This window comes from Stegodyphus dumicola, chromosome 8 (genome assembly GCF_044657685.1).
Source record: "Stegodyphus dumicola isolate Sdum_Otavi_A_Nest chromosome 8, ASM4465768v1".
In the NCBI taxonomy this organism is placed as follows: Eukaryota; Metazoa; Arthropoda; class Arachnida; order Araneae; family Eresidae; genus Stegodyphus; species Stegodyphus dumicola.
The window spans coordinates 172,643,414-172,666,574 of NC_140775.1; the positions used below are offsets into that span (position 1 = coordinate 172,643,414).

General features: G+C 32.4%; 1 protein-coding gene across 2 annotated transcripts; it reads left to right on the plus strand.

Annotated features, from left to right (window-relative positions):
* Positions 1-424: 424 nt before the first annotated feature.
* Positions 425-13,237, plus strand: LOC146996043 (defensin-1-like). Of its 2 annotated transcripts, XM_085822759.1 has the most exons (4): positions 430-525; positions 2,395-2,452; positions 6,946-7,120; positions 13,068-13,237. In XM_085822759.1, the coding sequence occupies exons 2-3, from the start codon at positions 2,401-2,403 to the stop codon at positions 7,077-7,079; spliced, it is 186 nt and encodes a 61-aa protein (XP_085678885.1). In that variant the 5' UTR covers positions 430-525; positions 2,395-2,400; the 3' UTR covers positions 7,080-7,120; positions 13,068-13,237. The 2 variants fall into 2 exon arrangements, with proteins under 2 accessions (XP_085678886.1, XP_085678885.1); XM_085822760.1 differs by lacking the exon at positions 13,068-13,237 and having other exon boundaries at positions 425-525; positions 6,946-7,121.
* Positions 13,238-23,161: the final 9,924 nt, after the last annotated feature.

The window sequence follows — 23,161 nt, forward strand, 5'->3', positions numbered from 1 at the left end:
TTATGAAACATCATTTTAAAAAGTTCAGTATGCGGACTTTGTTCACCTTTAAACATATATTCTTCATGTTCACCTTTAAACATATATTCTTCATGTTCACCTTTAAACATATATTCTTCAATGCACTTTATCATGACTAGCTTCTTTCTTTTCACATTTATTACTGTTTTCATCTTGCACTCTTTTCTTTCGTATGCTGAGAAATTTGATAAACCTGAATTGTTTTAATTAATACTTCAATTAATCAATCGAGTGCGCGAAACGTGGGAGTGCAAATATTGATGCTAAGAGTACAAGACTTTATCGTTGGTAAGTGCGATAACATTGTAATGATAAGCTTCCTTAACACTTATTTTTCATTTATTTCGGAATTCCCTAAAAGAAGAACCATTTCATTGTCATAGATTATACATTATTATCGGTGTTTCGAAAACTTACATTGAAGTTGTTATTAAGATAAGCAGACTATAAAAGTCAAAAATTCTACTTCCAAATATTTTCTCTCCTTCCTTTACGCAGCCCTCGGTAAGTGGAATAAGTACTTTTGTGGCAATTAATTATGCATTTAAAAAGCACTTATTTAAAGTGAGTTATTGATCTTAACAGTATTTACTTATTGATGTAACACACAGCTCAAGAGTAAAATCAAACCAGAAATTTGTTAGCCATTACTGGTAACGTAACAGCTTTGAAATGAATCCATATCGTGCAAAATCTACAGACTTCACAAAACTGCCGTAAGCAACCTGCTTGGGGCCTAAATTCCAATTGTTTACAGCAATAACTTAAATCTGAAACCTACAAACACTGAGTCGGATCTAATGTAAATAACCACTTAAACAACATACCAAGCTCAGTCTATAACTCTCTGTATCTGCTTTACAATTATTGAAAGCGATTTACGCAGAAAGGACGACAGCAAGACCGTGAAAACTTTAATACAGCCTTGATTAAAATTAACATCCAACATTTAAATCATACCGCTTCCTGCTCAGTTTGCATAATTTTTTTAATCTGGAAAAGTGTCATGACAGAACAGAACAGAATTTAACTTAAGGCTATTAGTAAAATTTAAGCATCTTTCTCGCAGTTAGAATCATAATTTCAAGAACAAGGCCATTACGATCATTGGTTATTCTGTCAGAATCCTTGTGACCCACTTCTTTCGGAAACTTCTAATAATCTAATACTATCTCTGATATGCTGCTTTGATATTCCATGGATTCTCCTTTTCCAAGATCTCCTTCTGTCCTCTCTTTTACCTTTTCAAGATATCTATCTTAACGACACGTTTCTGATTCAATTTAATACATAAAATACTTGTTGATTTTTAATCGCAAGTAATTTTAGAACGAATTTAACTTATAAAACTTAACATCGCAAAATTTCCAAAATAACTAACTTTTAATACAACAGAACACAGACAAAATTTCGGTCCGGTAAAATTCGGTATATTAAGGCAACTTCCATAGTGAAAGTCGACAAATTTTCAAACAACTCTAGCAGCAAGGTGCAATAACAATTCTTCACTTTTAACCAGCAGTGTCGCCATTTTCATAGGCATTTTTGCTGTATTCCAAGTGCAACGGTTTTTATAACATCATGCTATTTTTATAGACACATCATGCTATTTTTTGTTTTAAATTCGATTTTAAAGTATCCTTTTATGGAATTTGGCCGCAATGAGAGAAACTGTAGTAAAATTTCTAAAGAAATGCATTGTTTTCATGTAAAATGGCTAAACCGAACAATTGCTATAAATTTGTTTTTAAAGCAATCACTATGAAATTTCTGCCCCGACAAAAGAAATAAAAATCCGCTTGTTAGTGGGTTTATTCATATATTTTCGGGATAAATATTTAATTAAATCGCGAAATATGAAGTATGTGGAAAATAATCTTTTGAAATTAAAACAACATTCTTTTTCTTTAAAAAATCGCTTGCTAATGTGCCAAGGTGATTGCGCTACTACGTAAATACAAAGAAGCCTAGAAATGCAAAAACTCGTGAACATTTTTAAGGAAAAATGCTATTGCTTTAAAAGAAATATTGAAATGACTCTTAAGATGTTAACCATTAGCTTATTTAAAAGAATCGTTTTATGTGTTGTTAGATTCCAGGTTTATATTTTTAATTTATAGATAATTACATAATTATTTTACTTCTATTATTACGATAAAATATGGTTGAAAAAGGTTTAAGGTTTAATTTATAAACTGTCTAGAACACATTTCCGCGTTTCTTTACCTTTCGTTTTCTTTTGAACGAAAGAAAAAATAACAACGCTAAGCAATTTTTTTTTATTTTATTTTATTTAAGCAAGTAAATATATCTTTAGATTGCTGAAAAATGTTAAATAAAATAACATTTTTTTTTTTTTTTTTTTTTTTTCAGAGAAAGATGAAGACTGTGTATGTCATTTTCTTAGTTACTCTTCTTGTATTAGCATTAGGTAAGTAATATTTACCTAAAATATAGAACCACTCTGCTTAACCCTGCATGTTAATGCAAATTATAATAATAAGTAATATTTATCTAAAATATAGAACACTCTGCTTTAGTCCTGAATGTTAACGCAAATTATGAAGGAAAAAATTGATAACGTCCCCACAAAAGCATTCCATCCCTTTCGCAGATAGCCCTCATGTGCTTTTTCAAATTCAAATAACCATTAAATAAAATTGGTGCAACTGATGTGAAATAACCGGGTTAATAATGGGAACGACGGTCCGTTATTAGCTCAAAATTACGATAAATTCGAGGGCAGTTATAAAGAACGCAAGCAAGAGAAATAAGTAAGCCATATTACATTTAACAGAAGAATAAAATTAATAATTTACCCATATCTTCAAGCACTTTAATCAGGAAAATGAACTCATTTAGTAGCGTAAATTATATCAGTATTGGAAACAAAAACACATTGCAAATAATGGAAGAATGAACCTAATTAAGGATAAGGAAACTAAATTATAAATGCCTTTAAATGAACATCATTTACGAAAGAACTTAAACAATATCACTGAGTTCAAATTTACGTTAAAGAACTCTCTTAAATTGTGTTTTTTGTTGCACAGTTTAATTTGGCAAACACGATCTGCTATTATTGCCTTTTCCCAATATTTTTTTAGCTATTTGTTTTGACGAGCAGTCCAGACGGGAAAGTGGTTATTGACCCTGACAGCCGTATCGAATGGCTCGGGCTCAAATCCCCGAGAAGGCACGCATGTAGTTTGATTATCTCTTCATAGGAGGCAACGGTCGACCACCTATTAGATGCCTCCATAATAATGTGACGACCGCTTCGGGCTTTAGTAGTGGCCAACGCCTATAAACGGCTAGAGTCCACCATTAAGAGGGGATGTTTTGAAGAAAAAAAAAAAAAAAAAAAAAAGCTTAAAACTAATTTTTTTTCCTTAAAGCTTAAAACTAATTTTCCATTGTTCAGATCTCCGTTTTTTCTTTTAATTAATTCTCAGTTAATTTAGTTTATTCTTTTCTGGTTAATACATTCATACCCTTTGTTCCATGCTTTCTCGTGCTTGCACTGTTAAGATTGTTGTCTTTTGCGTTGGCGATTTATAGGTTTTATTCATTCTTTCGTGATTTGCTTTAACTGTTAATGCTTTTCAGTTTTTTAAAGTATTCCGCTCTAACTGTAGAACTTGTTTCATTAGATTCTGATTGCTAATAATAAGCTACCTTCTTTCACTGTAAGATATTTTATGTGGAAATATATTTTAATCGCCAAAGAGGGCGTAAATCTTTCATGATGTATATATACTTCTTGTTCTTGGATCTGGCATCGCCAGTTGAATGTGTGTTAGACGTGAATAAACTTGGGAGTTTAGAAACCTGATTTGTAGTGTTCATGTATCTTGATGTTATGTGTGATTCGAATTAGTGTTTTTTGACTAAGATGTCTTGCAATTTTTGACAGTTAATATAATATTTTATATTCACTGTTAAATTTATTTGCGTTGCGATTTAGAAATTTGGTGTTGCTTTAATTTTGGAGTCATTTCAGGTGCTTAGTTCTTAGCAATGTTATAACTAGAAGAATGAACTTAAAAAAAGGGCTTATGGGCTACAACCCGACAAGTAATCACTTTGGAAGAGGGAAAAATTGCTTTTTAAACAAAATTTATAGAAAAATATAATCGTCAATTTTATGGTGCATAACCTTGTTTTACATTCGTTTTCTGATATTTTTCTTTATATTGCTATTATTTTTATGGAGCTGGCCCATCTACCATTATTTGAAATTTTATGAGAAATTTTAATAAGGAACTAAATTTATTTAATTTCTTTTAATTTAATATAATACAGGGCGATAATACTTGGTGGCAAGAATGTGAAAAGTGATACAATGCATTTAAGTGTTTCCACGTAAAATGCCGTTTCGAGGCTAATATCACATTTGGGACTAACGTCTCTTTTGGGCGAAAACAATCTAAAGGTTTCAGATTTTAACGATCACCCAAAAGGGCTCATTCAAAGTTTAATATTGTTTACCAGTAGAGACTTTCAGTTGACATGTCCCAGGTGGAGTAGAGAAGTATTTTTTAAGATATTAGATGAATATTAATTTAGACTAACATGGGAACATCATCTGTATACATTTTCTGTATATTTAGAAAGAGGAAAAATACATAACGTTCTTCTATAAAAATATTTAATTTTTTTAATTAGATATGTCATGAATTAAATGCATTTTTATTTAAATCAATCAGATTAAAAAGAAAAATATATATACATATTTTAAAGACCTGCATCTAATGCTTTTAAATAATTTAGTTTGTTAATTAATAACTGACAGAAAGTCTGTTATTAATTAAGAAGCTAAGCTTACTCGTAAACTATTACATTTATGAATTCAATGTGATATGAAATATATATAATATAAATAATTTAACAAACATTCTCTATTCGTAAAAAGCAAATTTAAAGTTAATTTAACTTAAATTTAATGCAAACAACTAAATGATTAATGTTGTTGTGAACTAATCTACAATATCATTTCAATTCTGAGAGCATATGTAAATCAACTGCAAGTATCAAATTCATGAATATAAAATTCTAAACATTATTTAATCCTAAAAAATTATTTAGAAAAATGCATAAGTGAATGATTGTTGAGCAGGCAGGAGACAGACTTATCAAGGGACCTACAATCGCATAAGTAAATGATTTCCAACAATCATTCACTTATGCATTTTCTAAATAATTTTTTAGGATTAAATAATCTTTAGAATTTGATATTCATGAATTTGATACTTGCACTTGATTTACATATGCTCTCAGAATTTAAATGATATTGTATATTAGTTCGCAACAACATTAATCATTTAGTTGTTTGCATTAAATTTAATTTAAATTAACTTTAAATTTGCTTTTTACGAATAGAGAATGTTTGTTAAATTCAAATTTCATTCCTTGCAGCAATGGCGCAATAGAATTATTTAAAATTAAATTCAACTTTACTTTAGTCTTTATAATATAAATAATATGTAATAAGCAAGAGTAACATATTGCGTTTTCCCAAATGCCGACAGATTCGAATGAAAAATTAAACAACAGAAAATCATGTTTCGAGACCACTTGTTCTTTTGAGTAAAAAAGGGAGCTGTGAGCGGCGGGGGGGGGGATTGTGAAAGTAGGATTGAGAATTAAAATATTTTCATTAATAAAATTGCAGGCTATAAATTAACATATTAAACATTAAATAATGATAGTGTTCTTTTGAAGTATTAGATACTTATAATGTGACGTAATTTTAAATACTAAATAATTGTAAGACGATATTGCTTAAAGCATTTAAAATAAATGCTCAGATTTCAGATCCAAAGCATAACAAGCGCTTTCCTGAATGTTTATTTGCTTCATGATGTCACTGATATCGCTATATGTCATGTGCTTCAGTCTGTCTTCTAGATGAACGAGTTATAGTTATGATTTAGCAAGACAGCTGCTGAATGATGAAACAATTTAGTCTTAAAACTTTACAGTTGTATTGTGTATCATTAATTCAAAGTTCATTAACTTCTCTTCTTTGCTTTACAAGGTTTTTTTCTCCCCCCTTCTAGCAAGCCTTCGTGGTGTAACGGTAACACATTCGGCGCGTATTCGAGAGGTCCAGGTTTGAGTCCCGACGAAGGCATTGCTCGTTTTTCATGTCTCTACAGTGGCGCCCAAATTTAAAAAAAAAAAAAAAGAAAAAAAAAAAAAAAAAAAAGAAAAAGAAAAAAAAAAAAAACCGGTGCTGACCACCAGGATTTGGTGATTGGGTCCCCTAATCTCTCTTTAAAAGGGGGAGTACATAGTTTCTCCCTCTTTTCTGCATGCCTTCGTCGTGTAACGGTAGCACACTCGGCGCGTATTCGAGAGGTCCACGTTCGAGTCCCGGTGAGGGCATTGCTCCTTTTTCATGTCTCCTGCTTCAAAATAACCTAATGACTCTACAGATTTTAAGATTTGCTTATGCGTATTTATGTGTACGTCTTATTGTATTTTTAGTTTAACTACCTACCATCTGTAACACCACAGCTTGCCTCTTCAATCTGTAATACAATCCTACTGAGGATGTACATGGCCTTGTAAGACCATGTACTTGCCTTTGACAATCTCAATAATCTCCTGGTGTAGCCTCGTGGGGCTCCAGAGAGCTTTTGCTGTAGTTAGAGGAGGGCACGGCGTGGAACATATGCCTGTTTACCTCTGTTAGACACCAGGCGTTCCAGTCCTCCATAACTTACCTACCTACCTACAGATTTTAAGAAAAATACCTATTTTTCTCTATTTTTTTTTAAGGAAATGCAGTTTTGGCAAAGAGCATTTTTAATGCCCATATGTTTGTTAACTAAGATTTAAATTCATGACGCATAAGAATTTATGTTCTCTCATGATCATGATTTAGTGACTAATATTTTGTTTAATCACATTTCATAGCTGCATCCTACGTGGAAGCTGGTTTTGGCTGTCCCGGGGACCAATACGAGTGTAACAGGCATTGCCGGAGTAATGGATTTACTGGGGGTTACTGCACAGGATTTCTGAAGTTTACCTGTAAATGCTACACTTGATCAAAATATGTATCACTGGTAGTCTTCCAATTTCAATAAAGGTAAGTATTACAACAATGAAAGAAGAATTTCTGTGTGATGATATAGAACGTAATGATGATACTTATGCTTTTTTCTTCCAATAAAACCATCTTTATTTTAAGCGTGATCCAGATTCTGAAACTGCTTTCTAAGCTCGCAAATACACTCATGTCCATAAATTAAGGATACTTCGGAGTCACGCGGAAATCGAACTCTAAAATAAATATATCACCTGTAAAATCACTACACACAACTTCAAGAACCATATGCAAATTTCAGGAAGTAACCAGATGACACCGATGGTATGTCACAATAACGACAATGTAAGAGAATGATATATAAGGAATACAAGCAAAGAAGTAAAATTGTTCGCAGACGCTTTATAAGCATTTCAGTGCAATAACTGAATAATTATGACACAAAGGACGCATTTAGATGATTTTTTACGTGGTAGAATTATCGGCCATCTGGAATGTGGGCGTACCCAACTGGAAGTATCAGACGATCTTGGAATTGCCCAGAGTGTCATCTCCAGGCTTTGGCAACGATTCCAAGATGATGGTAATGTGAGTAGACGTTACAGCACAGATCGCCCCAGAGTTACAACGCCGAATGAGGACCGGTATTTGGCAGTTACTGCCAAAAGAAACAGGCAGAGCACAGCCTCAGACCTGTCTCGTCAGCTCTCTTCAGCCACTGGTACGACATTTTCAAGGAAGACCGTATACAGACGCTTAGGGTAAATTGGTCTATATGCTCATAGACCTGTCAGATGCGTTCCACTTACTGCAACTCACTGTCGCCTGCGGTTAACCTGGAGTAAAAAGCCTGCATTGTGGACACCGCAACAGTGGGCTTGTGTGTTGTTTTCCGACGAGTCCAGGTTTAGCTTGCAGTCTGATTCTCGCCGGACTTTCATATGGAGAGCTCCAGGTACCCGTTAACACCAAGAAAACATCACTGAACGACACCGTTACAGTGGTGAAGGAGTGCTCGTTTGGGGTGGAATTATTCTGGGTTCCAGAACTGACCTGCATATTCAAATTGGAACCATGACAAGCCAAATCTATCGGGACGTCATTCTGGAACAACATGTACGTTTGTTTCGGGGCGCCATGTGCGCACAATTTGTGTTTATGGATGACAACACCCGTCTTCACCGTGCAAACATCGTAAGCAAATGCCTTCAATCGGAGGATATCACCCGTATGGACTGGCCAGCATTCTCAAAGGACTTGAATCCAGTAGAGCACGTGTGGAACATGCTTGGCCGACGAGTTGCAGTCCGTCAACCTCCTCCTACATGTCTACCGAAACTTCGTAGAGCATTGCTTTTTGAGTGGTGTAATATCCCCCAAGATCAGATCGATAATTTGATACTCAGCATGCCTAGGCGTTGTACGGACTGTATTGCATCGTCTGAGAGACATACAATGTATTAACAATTATACTAACCATGTAATATTGGTATTTTATAAATAGGTCATTTTTTGTAATTTGCTCCAGGGAGAAAAAATCGCTAATTTTTTTAATAATATCAAACATATAGCATCTTATTTTGCTCTTTACCTTTTTTTAATAAATAAGCTTTACAAATAAGTCAAATTTGTTTTGCTTCTAACTTTTCCTTTGCCTGATTTTGCATTATCCTTAATTTATGGACATGAGTGTAGTTAGTCATCTATCATCTTGCCAGTCGAGGCTAACTGTGTGCATTCCACACTACTCTAATAGGTAACTATAATAGGATTAAATTGTTAATTAGCATAAAACCCTACATCTGGAAATGTCTGAAAACTGTTACGTATTATTTTTGGCACAATAACGTGGACAGCAATCCACCGCTGTACTTGAATAAACAGGCCTACTGACAAAATGTTTTACGTACCTGGTCTTGTAGGGCTCCCCCTTAGTTCACTAACCAGTTAATACTTCACTAAGACGTACTCCGTAGGGTTAATAATCTTGGAGTAAAAGTCGTTAGACTGAAGACTCGTCCTTAATTCAATTCACGCCAAAGGTTAGACCGAGCGTGATTTGGCTAGTGTAGCGCACGTTTGCTATTTTGTCCTCCATCGGTTAATCTTGGTAGCGGCTATGCATTTAGGCCGAGTCAACCTGTTAGATTAAATTAAATTGAGTAGTCTAACATTGTTTCTTACCTTTTGAATTTATTGTTAGATTATCTTTAAGTTCTCACCGCAAGAGTCGTGCACTACTACTTGCGTAATCCGTGTCTTTCTGTTAAAGAGTTGTGATAAATAAAATGGGCTTTTTGCACCCTTTCCCTGTTGTATTAAACTTCACGCCTGTGCGCTAGATCAGTCAGACAAAAGGCTAAAGTCAGATCTTATAGTCTTACGAGAAAATCACTGAGTTACCAGCTTTTCACTCGTCTTCTATAAGACAGCGTCCAAGATGATGCTATCTTTACTTATAAAGTCATTTAAATATCGGCCACAGAGAATCCAGGTTCAGTTTAAAGATTCGAAACATAATTTCACCGGGAAAGAGCCTGGAATACGCAATCTTCCCTCGCATATTTCAGAATGGCATTGTTTCCATTTTACTTCCTTGGGAAGAAATTGTAAGAAACAGCCGTAGTAAATTTCATGACGATATCGAGTTACTGTACAGGCTCTTCAGACTGTGAGAATATAGCTCGAATGGATTCACTACTATAATCATATGACATCAGTCTTATTGAGCATGTATTCGGAATGGCCTTGGTATTCATGTTCTTCCTTCTTGGAATACCCAGGAGATTAGATCTTCCCTTTTAATAGTATAGCTCTTAATTCCTATGATCTTAATCGATATTTTAATTAATAATAATATTTATAATTACAACGTAATAGTTATATTATAAATATAATTCATTATAATATTAATTAAAAACTCCTATATAATTACAAATATTAACTACTTCAAGAGGTTGCCCACAATTGACTAATAACACCTTTGAAACCTAATGATACAACTCCGCCCTTTTTTCAATTTGTATGTAGTTTAGTACTAGCAGCAATATTTTACCATTTGCTAAACTTTTAAGCAAAGTAATATTTATTGTAAACAAAGCAATATTTACTTTAAGAATGTTTATGCGCAATTTTTATGTATTCTTTACTCTGTAATGAAAAGTTAGTTTGACTCCTTTGTTATCATTTAATTGAGGCAGCAAGTATAAATCAGACTCTCTTCCAAGCTGTCAGAGTGAATGCAATTTTTCATCTGAAAATCATCAGCAATTACTTTCGATAATTCAAGGGTTGGACATAATCTGCGATGCAATTATAAATAATATTTTGCTACCATGTAGTAATTTACACGTTATTTAAATAAAGGAAATCAGGAGAACGTCTTTTGACTAATTTAATCATTGCAATAAAATACTGGTAAAATTTTAATAGCTTTTTTTATTTTTGTGGTGGTTTTTAAATAATTTTTAAATTGCATCAGAGAATAAAATAAGCAAGTAGCACTTTAGAAGCCATTAGGAATTTTATTTCGGAGCAGCAGATGTGAAAAACGATTTCGAATTACAATATGAAGGCATACAGTAAAAAGGAAGAAAATATCTTACACGCTCAATGATATTTTCCCTTTGCTAAAAGTGAGAAAAATGAGGTACTAGCATAAAATAAAAAATTAAAAATTGAAGCAAGTTAAAACAGGATAAATAAAATATTAATATGAACGCGATAAAAAAATATTTAAGGGGAGAAATGCCAAGATTTGTCTCTGGATTTAAAATCTGTCTGTATTACTCTCCCAACCCCGATTATTTTATATAAAGTAATATTTGAGCCATTTAATATTTCTGTGCGTCGGTATAGCTATATCTATATATAATATTGTATGATTTTAAATTCACTTAGTGCGAAATCGAGTTATCCTACTACTTGCGCAGTTGCTGCAAAGTAAGTTAATAATAATTTATTTACTGAAGAAATATTGACTATGTTATCTCCTAAGATTAATTTTAGTAGAATTATCTTAAAAGAGTGAATCCATAGTTAGTAAGTTCAATTTCGAAAATTGGTTTAAAGCAACTTGAATGTAAATTGTTAAAAATGTTTAACGGAGACTTGAATTAAATCATGAATAACAAAATTTCAATTGTAAAAAGAAATAAATTAAAAACAAGTAATTAAATTAAATGCAAGTAATCATTCCCACTGAACGGAAATTAGTAGACTTTTCAAGGGGAACGAACCAACTCCCGTTCAATGAACAATAATTAAGAAATAAATACGAAGGTGTTTCGTCCTTTACTTTATTTCGTCCTTTACTTTTAATTTATTTCTTTTTACAATAGAAATTTTGTTATTCATGATTTAATTCAAGTCCCCGTTAAACATTTTTAACAATTTACATTCAAGTTACTTTAAAACAATTTTCGAAATTGAACTTACTAACTATGGATTCACTCTTTTAAGATAATTCTACTAAAATTAATCTTAGAAGATAATATAGTCAATATTTCTTTAGTAAATAAATTATTATATACTAGCAGCTTCGTTGCCAGCCTTCGTCTGGCTTTTAAATGTACCGAAAAAATGGCTGAAGGGAACACCAAACGTTAAATTTAAAAACTGCGTAGAATTTTACTTTGCAGAACAACTTCATTAAAAAAAGTTATTACGTATAACAAAATTACAATGAAATAAGCAATATCCCTTAATGCAATTATTAATTATCCTAATAAATAAATTAACCAATTTCCCTTTGCAAAATCTTAAGAACTCAAATGGTATAAAGGGGATTAAGAACTTCGTTTCCTAAAAAAATCACTCAAAACTTTTAAATATCTCAAAAACGGTGAAATGAGCCATAAATAACAGAAAAGAATACAAAAAACAAAAAATTCTGAAAAGCAAAGAATTAATGATATTTTATCTTGTAATTTCAAGAGGAAAAAATTACAATGAAATAAGCTATATCCCTTAATACAAATATTAATTATCCTAATAAAAAAAATTAACCAACTTTCCGCTGAAGGAAAAACAATAACATGGAAGAAACTCAAAACAAAAAATTTCGCGCAGAATTTTACTCTGCAGAACAACTTTATCAAAAAAAATAAATAAATAAATAAATAAATAAATAAATAATAAAATAAATAAATAAATAAAAATGTATTATATATATATATATAAAATGACAATGAAATATGCCAATCTCTTAAAAACAGTGCCATAAGAAATAAGATGAAATATTGTTGCCAAACCCATATTTCTAAAAGATTGAAACTATTCAAAATGATGCGATTTCATCAAAAATTTTTCAACAATAAGAAAGGAAAATTGTTGCCAAAATCATATTTTTAAAGATGTGAGATGTGAGAAGTGTACTCGGAAGCTTCATTTAAAAATTTTTTTAAAATACAAAATATCATTTTTTTCAAAATTCTTTTTGCAAAAGCAGTCGCAAGGATGAAAGTTTAAGGTGTCTAAAAATCAAAGAAAGATAAACTGTACATTTTTTAAAATAAACTTTTTTAGAAAAAATTCCGTTGAATAGGTGTTAAGCTCCCTTTGTTAAATAAATTCGTATTTGATCAACTTATTGAAACACGAAATTTATTTTATGTTCGTAAAATAGCTAAGTGCCTACGTTTCATGACGATGTGAAAATGGAGTGTGTAAAGTAAAATCTTGCTTTCCTATAGCCCATTATGTCTCAAAATGACGGATTTCGTCACAAAAATAAATAAATAAATAAATAAATAAAAATTCGAATTCGAATTTTGAAAAAATCCCTTCGAGGTGCACTGGATTTTGTCTAGATGCAGCTATGTACCAAATTTCGTAGCCGTGGGTCTATTAGCTTACGCGCAACGCGAACGAGAGACACACACACACAGACTCTTATATATATATATATATATATATAAATCTGTATAAATATAAATATGTGTATTTACTTATTTACATGCATATTTATACAATACATCTTTTATTGCAGGTGCTACAGTAAAATGGAAGAATACGAATTCTACAGCCTTACATTCCCATTTAATACCTTTGGAATGTCATTAAGATTTGCATTCTTAATAATACATACTATTTGATTTTTCTCAGCTAAACTGTATTTTTATAACACAAATTTTTTAATAAATGTAATAGTTACGATAATTTTCTTTCTTAAAATTAACAGTTCTATCAGAATACAATGTTTCATATAAATTTGAGCAATGAAATTTTCGAAAACTGAAACTTTACAATAGTGTTTACTCTTTTTCAAATGAATTTAAAATGATTCCATAATAATTATTACTTTTATAGACTAAATAAATTTTTGAGAGAAAATTAGAAGGTTACAATAATCTTTATTCTAAATATTATATAGAGACTATAAAAAAAAATCTGATGTGTACACCACATGACTTAATTGTACGGAATATTAAATTATACGCATTTTTTCTTGCATTTCATTGAAACTTATTGGATTGAATAAAATCTACTTCGCCGACAGCGCATAAACCACAATAGAATTCTTTAAAATTCACTCTAGTATTTGTTTACCATAGCGACACTCTGGCGCTAGATTCACTTAACAGTATTATATTTCGTTCATATTATAACTCATAATGCACAAAATCTATATCATTTAAAGAATAGAATTATCTAATCGTTGCCACATGTTCTATTCAAATACTATAATAAAGCTAGAACTATGTATAAAAGAAATTAAGCAAATAAAACAAAAAAGAAACAGCTTTTCACAGACGATTGAGTATTTCTCATTCAATTAATTCAGTTCTCACTTCGCGAGAAGGCAAAAATACATAAAAACTCAAAATATCTATATTAAAAATTACGAAGTAAATCTTAAACACTTATTTCCTCGAAAAAATTCCAGAAAGGATTAAGCATGATTTAATTGGCAATAATAAATGAAGGCGTTATCTTTGTTGTTGCGAAGTTAAATTTCTCTAGATCCGCAACAAATCCACTAGTTTGCTGTTTCGAATGTAAACAATCAATGGCCGCCATAAAAAAAAAAAAGGCTTAGCGGCACTTAAACAACTTTAAAATTGTTGATAATTCTAAAAATATTGCATACAGATTTACTAAAGGCATAAAAACCTTAACCGGAAGATAAAAACAACATAATTCAATCAATTTTAAAGCAAAAAAATGTACGATTTACAAACATATAAAAGTAAAGAAACTGAGATCACTGAGCCGGATAACATAGTGGATATATATAAATATATTTATATACGTTTGGTGCGGCCGATTGCAACCAAAATACGAGGTGGACATCTACATGTTATAGCAGTTCTATATACAAAATTTCAACGTTCTGAGGCTGCTCGTTTTTGAGTTATGCGAGATACGTACGTACATACGTTCGTACAGACGCCACGAAAAATTCTCTTCAGAATTCATTTTAAAGCAGTTTTATAATTTTTTTGGAGGAAAAGAGTCTTTTATTCTGCCCTTACGTACAGATATCACTAAAAAATATCGTTAAATTGCATTCGATAGCGATCAAAATGGATATTTTCGTTGAAGTATGCTGTCTGAAACTTTTCGCGATTACAATACTTCCTTTTTACTTCGAAAAAGGAAGTAATAAGAAGCATTTATTGAAATATTAAAATGAAAAATTTAAAACAATCACACATATGTAATATGTACAAGACAAAATTTTTAAAAGCATTGTGAAATTCCAAGAATAATTGCTTGATTTGCCAAGTTGCAGCAGCAATTAAAATCAATAAAATATTTCAAAAGTAATCAAATCTTTTAAATATCTCATTAAGTAACAAACGAATAAAATACAATCCTAAAATGAATTGAGTTACGAACTAATAAAAAAGATTATGTTTATGAAAAATTAATTCTAAATGCTCCATAAAACTAATTCAATAAATAACAAAGTAAGCTATTTTCCTGACTTTCCATGAAACGGAAATGGAAATATTAACAGATGAAACATAATAAATCAGTTAGTCTAATACAAAGCTACATGTTTATGATACTCATTTAAGATAAAAGTGAAAAATTCAAGAACCCTAATACATTTTTTGCATATACCTATTCTTCTCTAAATTAAAATTATCCTGACGAATTTTTCAGCAATAAAAGGAAAGTAAAACATTGGTACCAATATTGCCAATAAAATGTCACCATTAATGTTTCTTTTAATATTATTACAGCAATATTTTTGTGAATGCGGAAGAAATATTTCTATATTTCAGCAACAACAAACCTTTTAATGAATAGCTAATCTTTAACCATTTAATAAAAATCGTTTAAACGATGGTCATTTTGCTATTTAATCAGCCGAGAGGTTACGAGGTTGAACACTAAGTAGTTCAACTTGGGTGTGATTCCAGGCAAACGGGCAGGCTGCTTGGGTATTTCCGTAGTTCCTCTCATGTGTAACTGGATACGAGGTAGTGTTCTTTAAGAGGGTCTTCTACAAACGCATCCCTCCCCTTAGGCAGGTAGCCCTCGCTGACTTTGCCATATACAAATAAACCAAACGAAACATATTTGCTATTTGTAAATATCAGTATTATGCAGGGCTCGAAAAATTTTTAAACAAAACACACTTGTAATTGATGTTAAAATTATACAAAGATTTTTCGAAATAGCTTTGTACCGAATTCATCTGAAAGGGCTAGTTATATGTGTTCTTCTTAGTGAAACAACCTTATGTTTAGAAGAATCTTGAAAATTGGCAGAGGTTCTGTTGTATGAAATGGAGGTTTAATTAGTTCTTGTGAATGTCAAGTCTGTAGGAAAGATTTGCGTCTCGTTAAGCAACTGAAGAATTATCAGTAAATAGAGCTTAAGGATCAATCGTATAATTAAAGTTGAGCTTAATAAATAATTTTAGTGCAATAATATGTAAATTTGTAGTTCTGTTATATAATGCAACACGAAAGGCCTCAAGCGTGTGAAGCTTCACCGGAAAAAAGGTTACAGGGACAAGCCCATTTAACATTGAGATAAACGGTTATTGCCAAACTAACTGGTTGTTTTGACGATTAAATTTTATCGCTAAACTTAGCCAGAAATCATCAGACCTGTCAACCATTTTGGTTTGATCCCTATAACACTAACTGTATATGATTTGCAGCAATTTCGAAAAATCGAAGGCAGTTCCACTTAGAACTGCCTTCGATTTTTCGAAATTGTTTATAATAATTATTGTTTGCTCTCTATCATATTCAGAAGAGCTGTACAGGTACTTTTGTGAAAAGTTCTAGAACTGTGAAAGTATTTCTTTAAGATTTTTTTTTTGGAGTGTTTTCTTTTATTTTCCAAAGTATTTCTTTTGAAAAAATAAATTTTATCAAGCCATTACCAGTTCTGTGAGCATTCAATCCAGTATGAACCCATACGCACGTAACTTTATCATACATGAAAGTGTTCTGCGAATAAGCAAACGCCCTTGGTTGGAAGAGCTGAAAAACTTCGGTGTTGTTTTATCTCATACAAATCTCTCTTATGAATCTATTCAAGTCTGAAACACACTACCGAATATTCAACACCAAGAAGGAATGGCCCGAAAATTATGCAGATTTCAGGGTTTACGCACGTCACCAAGTTATGCAAATGATGTGAAATACGCAGCTCTCCAGCGCACATTGAAGATAAAAAGGAAGGAAGCTGTAGAATATTCAATTTTATGCTGCTATTTCTGCTAGGGAAATCATCGTAGAAAATTTTTTCTTGTCTCAGAAGATGCATGTAATAGCAGAGAATGCCAGTCAATGGAGGCTGTTCCAGCAGACAGACGATTTTACGACAGGCATGGTGATCGAACTGAGAAGGGCAGGTTAGTCCATACGGCAAATCTCATCTGACACACACTCGGACGTGTCCACAGTGCACTGGCTGTGGTGACGATGGCTTGAAGAAGGAAATGTGGTAAGTTCGAAGGATACCAATGCAACCAGAATCACATCAGCATGCGTGGATCAATGCATCCGCCAATAAGCGGTGGTGCACCCGCAAGCCAGCATGTTCAAAACACCCTGGATGTTCCCATATCGACCAGAACCATTTGCTGTCGATTGCTGCTAGTGGCCTGTACTCGTGGCGTTCGTTAAAAAGACTGCTATTGACCCCACATCAGAGACGCCATCATCTGCAATCGTGCCGGGCTCGAGCAATGTGGAAGACGGAATGACAGAGAATCGTGTTCACAGATGGGTTACGCTTTTGTTTCGCCAACAATATCTCAAAATCTTCAAGCAAATCCTCTTTAAATAACGCCGATTCAACAAACCACTCCATCAAAACTCCAAGTGTCGGATTTCAACTACTCTCACCATCAGCAATGTCTTCAATTTCCATTGATCAGAATGATACATTTTTCACCTCAAATCAGTGTAATGAGAGAGGCATCAAAATACAACATGTCTAGAATAAATGTATCAAACTATTAAAAAGTGACAATAAATGCAAAAGATACCTCACAAAGGATGTATTCAACAAAATCAAAACAATAGCAGACTTTCTAAAAGACAGTGCCTTAGATATCCACACAACTGAAAAACAGGGATCAGCTCAACTAAATCTTATTGACGCAGCTATTGGTTCAAGCCAAATACATATAAACAATGCATCCACTTCTCCAATCAACAATCCACCAACGAACACAAGCCTTTATTCATCCCAAGATAATCAAGAATTTTGCAACTAGTCAACCAATTAAAAAAGGAAATCTCTAAACCCTTTTATAGATAACAATATGCTCCAAGTGTGAATAAAGAACTTACTCGATCATTTCATGATATCTTTTTACATAAAGAAGATATCTAGTAACAAACACACCTCAGTATGGAATTACCAGATCATGAACTAATTTCTTTAATAGATCATACTCACCATCCAAGCCAATCAACAAATAATAAGCATTACCATGAAAAAGCTGCCATATTGCACACAAAATTTCAAAAGAAATACCGATTAACTAGGATGATATGTCTAATGATAACATTGTGATCATGAACACAGTTCAACAAATAAATCCTATGCTGATGCTTTAAAAACCATGAATATTCCAAAACATAAAGAAGTGCCAATCTTAATACAGTCAAAAGTCTTTAATCCGCGCCTCAAAGCTACAAATTTCCTGCGCATACGTTAACGCATGCGCGTTAATACCTTTATGCATGCGATTATCCGTTTAATGTATAACGGACGGTATAAGCTAAGCTAAAATTATCTATTTCAGTTAATGTTGCAGATTATGTTGTTCCTTAATCTTCGAATTGGATCCGGCTTATTATTTTTTGCAGACTGTTAGAGCAATTTCATAAAAGTAAGCTTGAACTTTCGATTATGTTAAAAAGAATTTCCGATTCTGGAGCTGCCAAAGGATCTACAAAGCAAAAGCATATGTCGATGTCCATCAAACAAAAAATGGAATTGCTACAAAAAAAATGGATAAAGGCATATCCTTTAATTCTCTAACCATTCCGAAATCTGTTTATCAATTTCACGCTGCTCTGCGGGGAGGGCGGGGGAACGTCGGGGAGCGCAATGAACTGGAAGTTGATCTGTCAGCACTATCCTTATCTTCGAGGAGGATGTTTTTATTTTATTCGGCTTATAATTCCTTTCTAATCCGTCTTTGATATGATTTAAATCAAATTCCTCGTCATTATAAATATCACGAATACATATCAAATAGTTTTCTGGTTGCAATTTTCTAATTTCGACTATGCGTAATGTATGGTTTACGCATGCGCGCGTTGAAAGAAATGTTTAATAAAGTAAGCAAATAAATATTAAGCCTTTTTTTTTTTTTTTTTTTTTTTTTGTAAATTTTGATACCCTTTAGATCATAATTGCTCTTTATTTCATAAATTACGGTTTCATATTTTTAATTTTATAATTTCTGCATGCCATCTTACGAGATTTAAACTGATGACCTATAATCCGGAAAAACCGAAGTCCCGACGAGTCTGGATTAAAGACTTTTGACTGTAATATACCCTAAAGACTAACCAACAACTCCAAGAGAAGTTAGAAAAATACAATCCAATCAAAAATATTGGAGTTAAAATCAACAGAATAGCACATATTAAAAAAGGAGGAATAGTAGTCTCCTGTTCTTCCAAGGAAGACATTCATAAAATTAACTCAACCTTGGAGAATGATATTAAAATCAACCATTTAATTATGTTAAAAATTCCTACTAAAAGAACCCCAAAATGATGCATAAATAATTTACCGAGAAATACTACAGAAAAGGAAATAAGTGAATTAATTACTACAAATCTTTAAATAGAAAGAATGGACATCAAGCCTTCCTTTAAATTGTGCGGCAAAATAAATCAGGCCATCAAATGGATAATACAAGAAGAATGCACTCCAAACTCTAATGAGCAAGGCACTTTTCACAGAGGATGGAGAAGCCACAAAATAAGAGAATTTTTCGGAGCTAAATGCTGTTATATGTGTCAAGACTTTGAACATCACTCCAGAAACTGCAGATTTAGGAACTACTGTGCTTTCTGCGGGGGAAACCATAATGTAAATGAATGTAATGCCAACAACCCAATTTGCATAAGTTGCAAACTGTTAAATGATGCAAATAATACTCATTTCAATACCTGTCATCCAGCATATGCACCAAATTGCCCTATGTACCGAAGAGAAATATTGAAAATCAAAGCCAGAACTGCATACAGCTGTAATGTAATATATTATTGCAGTTTTAGGTCATTTCTAATTTTAAATCATAGAACAATGTGAAAATTTTAAATAAGGAACAGACGAAATGACAGCCTCATGTGAAAAGCAAATAAAGTGAACGTTTCTATTATAAAAAGAACGTATCAAAATGTTTTCCTTTTTTCTTTGTCTGTATTGTTTTATCTTTAGATACATTGTGTAAAAATATTTGGTAATTGTAAAATTATCATAATAAGTTTAAGAAATATCAAAACTGCTAAATTTTGATCCACACTTTAAGAAACGCTGTTTTAATATAAGCACTTTACATAACTATGATATGTTATTAAAACTATTTGTGACTGGCAACAGTACCGTATTTACGCGAATCTAATGCGCATCGTTTTTGGCCAAATGTAGTACTCAAAATTGGGGTGCGCATTAGATTCGAGTGCAAAGTTCGCCGATGACGTCAGCAGTTCGCTGATGACGTCAACCGAATTTAAATCGTAACAATGGATTAATGTATTTCTAGACTACATTTATCGTTGACACATTATTGCATACTGCAGAGTACGTAGTCACGAAATGGAGGGCAAGCAGAGAAGAATGTCATATGACGCTACTTTCAAACGTAAAGTAATTCTTTATCCTGAAAGAAATGGCAATAGAAAGGCTAGGAGAGAGTTCAACGTAGCTGAGAGCAATGTTCGCTTGTGGCGGCAACAGAAATTGGCACTGTTTGCAACTAAAACTAGTAGAAAGAAATTCACTGGCCCTCGCAAAGGAAGACACCCTAAAATTGAAGAAAACGTTTTGGAATTTGTACGTGAAAGGAGGAAGAATGGACAACCTGTGACTAGCGACACTATAAGAAATAAAGCAAAAGAGGAGGCTGAAGTTCTTGGAATACCGAAACGAGAGTTTAAAGCTAGCCGTCGATGGGTGGATCGGTTTATAAAGCGGATGGGCTTATTTCTAAGACGCCGTACAACAATATGCCAAAAACTTCCTGCAGATTTTGAGGGAAAACTACTAACATTTTAGCGGTATGTCATCACACTTCGGAAGGAAAAGAATTTTTCAATGGGGCAAATTAGCAACGCTGACGAGACGCCAATTTGGTTTGATATGCCTCGTAACTACACCATTACGGAGAAGGGGACTAAAAAAGTTATCATCAAAATAGTGAATAAAGACGTTTACTATTAATCACTGATTGTAGAAACTGTTAGCTAGATAGAAATGTTACCATTTATTTCATGTTCATACTTTACGATATGTACCGTATATACGGTAGTGGTAATTAACAATGATTGTTTCACATAACAATAGCCCACTAATAGGTTAATTCTATGTTCTGTTACTTTATGTATAAATCCATTATTGTATAAAATATGGTATCTAAATTTAAATAAAATTATCATACCATTGATTGATAGTTTATATACAAATCCATTGTTGTATAAAATAAGATTCAATAAATTCCTCATACCATTGATGCGCATTACATTCGCCGACAAACAATTTTTTTATTATTTAAAATTTTAAAATGGGGATGCGCATTAGATTCGCATAAATACGGTACTTAATATAAGTTTATTTTTGCTCTAAAATCTTTAGAGTTATGTATTAGAATGCAGAATTCTCTTGACTTTCTTGGTAAAATTATATGCTGCAAATAAAAATGTTTTTGTTTGAGAACTTCAATATGTACTGTTTCTTTATTAAAGCATTTGTGGAGTCTGGAACTGAACAAAAATTTTCGGAGTACGTATCCTCAGTTTTTGATGAATCTGCTTTTGTACACGCTCCTGTTGACTATCTCCCGTATAATGGAAAATATGGGAAAATACTCCTCTATTCTCCTGTATAATGGAAAATAAAAATTTTCTTATGTTACTTCAAGAAATACGAAATTTCCGATCACATGATATTCTGAAAAGCATTTTAAGTAAACTCTAACAATCATGACCAGTGAGATTGCTCTGGAGCATCCGTTTCCTCTAGAATTAAGTGATGTTGTGGCATTTATCATGCCAAGATCCGCTTCAAGACTAATAGACTTTTCTGGATAAAAACATTTAATTTACCAAGATATCTAAATTTAATTTCAATGACATATTGTCAAAAATTAGCCGTACATGAAGGTTCTCCCAAAGTTTAAAGAATGAAAACAATTTGTGTAGCAACAGATATTTTACATTATTGCTAAGAGCATCAGCAAGATCATTACAAATTTGGTTCTTGCAAGTAATTCATAACACGCAGTTCAGTTCAAATCCATTCAAGCTCTCAGTGTCCTGACACTATTTGCTGTATTGCAAAGTTATGCCTATAATTGCTCTTTACAGATACAGTAGCTAATTTGCCATATTATCACCGGATATAGTTAGATGGAGTGAGTGAGGTATATGCAAAGACTCTTCCTATGCAATGCATGAGATTTAGTCTCAATTACAAACTTTACTTTTCACGTTATGCCAGAAGAGATATGTGCTTTTGTACATGTAATATACAGCTGTGTAGTCGGTAGGTAAAATGACCGACTCCGACTCCTTCATATATATATAAACATACATGGGTACAGCTTATTTTTTTTATTATAAAAGAAGTAATAGATGCTAAATAAAAAAATTGATGCACAGCAAATTTTTTATGTTAATTAGCATTTATTATGAAATGGAAAAACGGCATTAATAATTTCTAAGAAACAGTAAAACTTCGGCAAGACCTTCTTTGTTAGAGGACCACAGATCCAATTTGATAAACTTCAGAACTGAGAAGAGTGTTTCCACACTGACTTGAGTAGGAAGAAGTACTGTTACGGCCACTTTCTTTAACTTTTCAGGATAGATTTTTATAAGTTCTAAAAGAAGTGTCTTGCAAGAGCAATCGTATTTATCTATTTCTTCAAATGCCATGTATAAATCTTGTTTGTATTTTTTCATTTTCATATTTAAAGGCTCTTGGTTCTTTATTTTCATTCGCTTTGCCTTAGCCTTTTCAATATTATCCAAATATTTCTCAAAATCTAATTCATCAGTGGAAAAGGATGATAGAGACTCAGTTGCAGTTTGACTGTCCTGATTTGAATGCTCCAGTTGTTCTGAGAATAATTTCCTTCTTAATGAAACTTCATAGATGGCTTTCTTTGCCTTTTTAATTTGTTTTTCATCCAACAAAATTCGGCATTTTGGATCTACATATATTGAACCCAGCACGATCTTATTGTCTAGCAAATTAGTTTCTCTTTCCTTCAGTGAAGAAATGATTCCTTCTGCAATAAACCCTCCATTTCAGAAAGAACAAACATTACATTCTTCCAGTATTGCCTCTTGTTAATTCTTCAGATTGTAGCTTTTTGGTGGCTATATACGGTATAGAAAGAAGAGTTTTTAATTCTGCAAG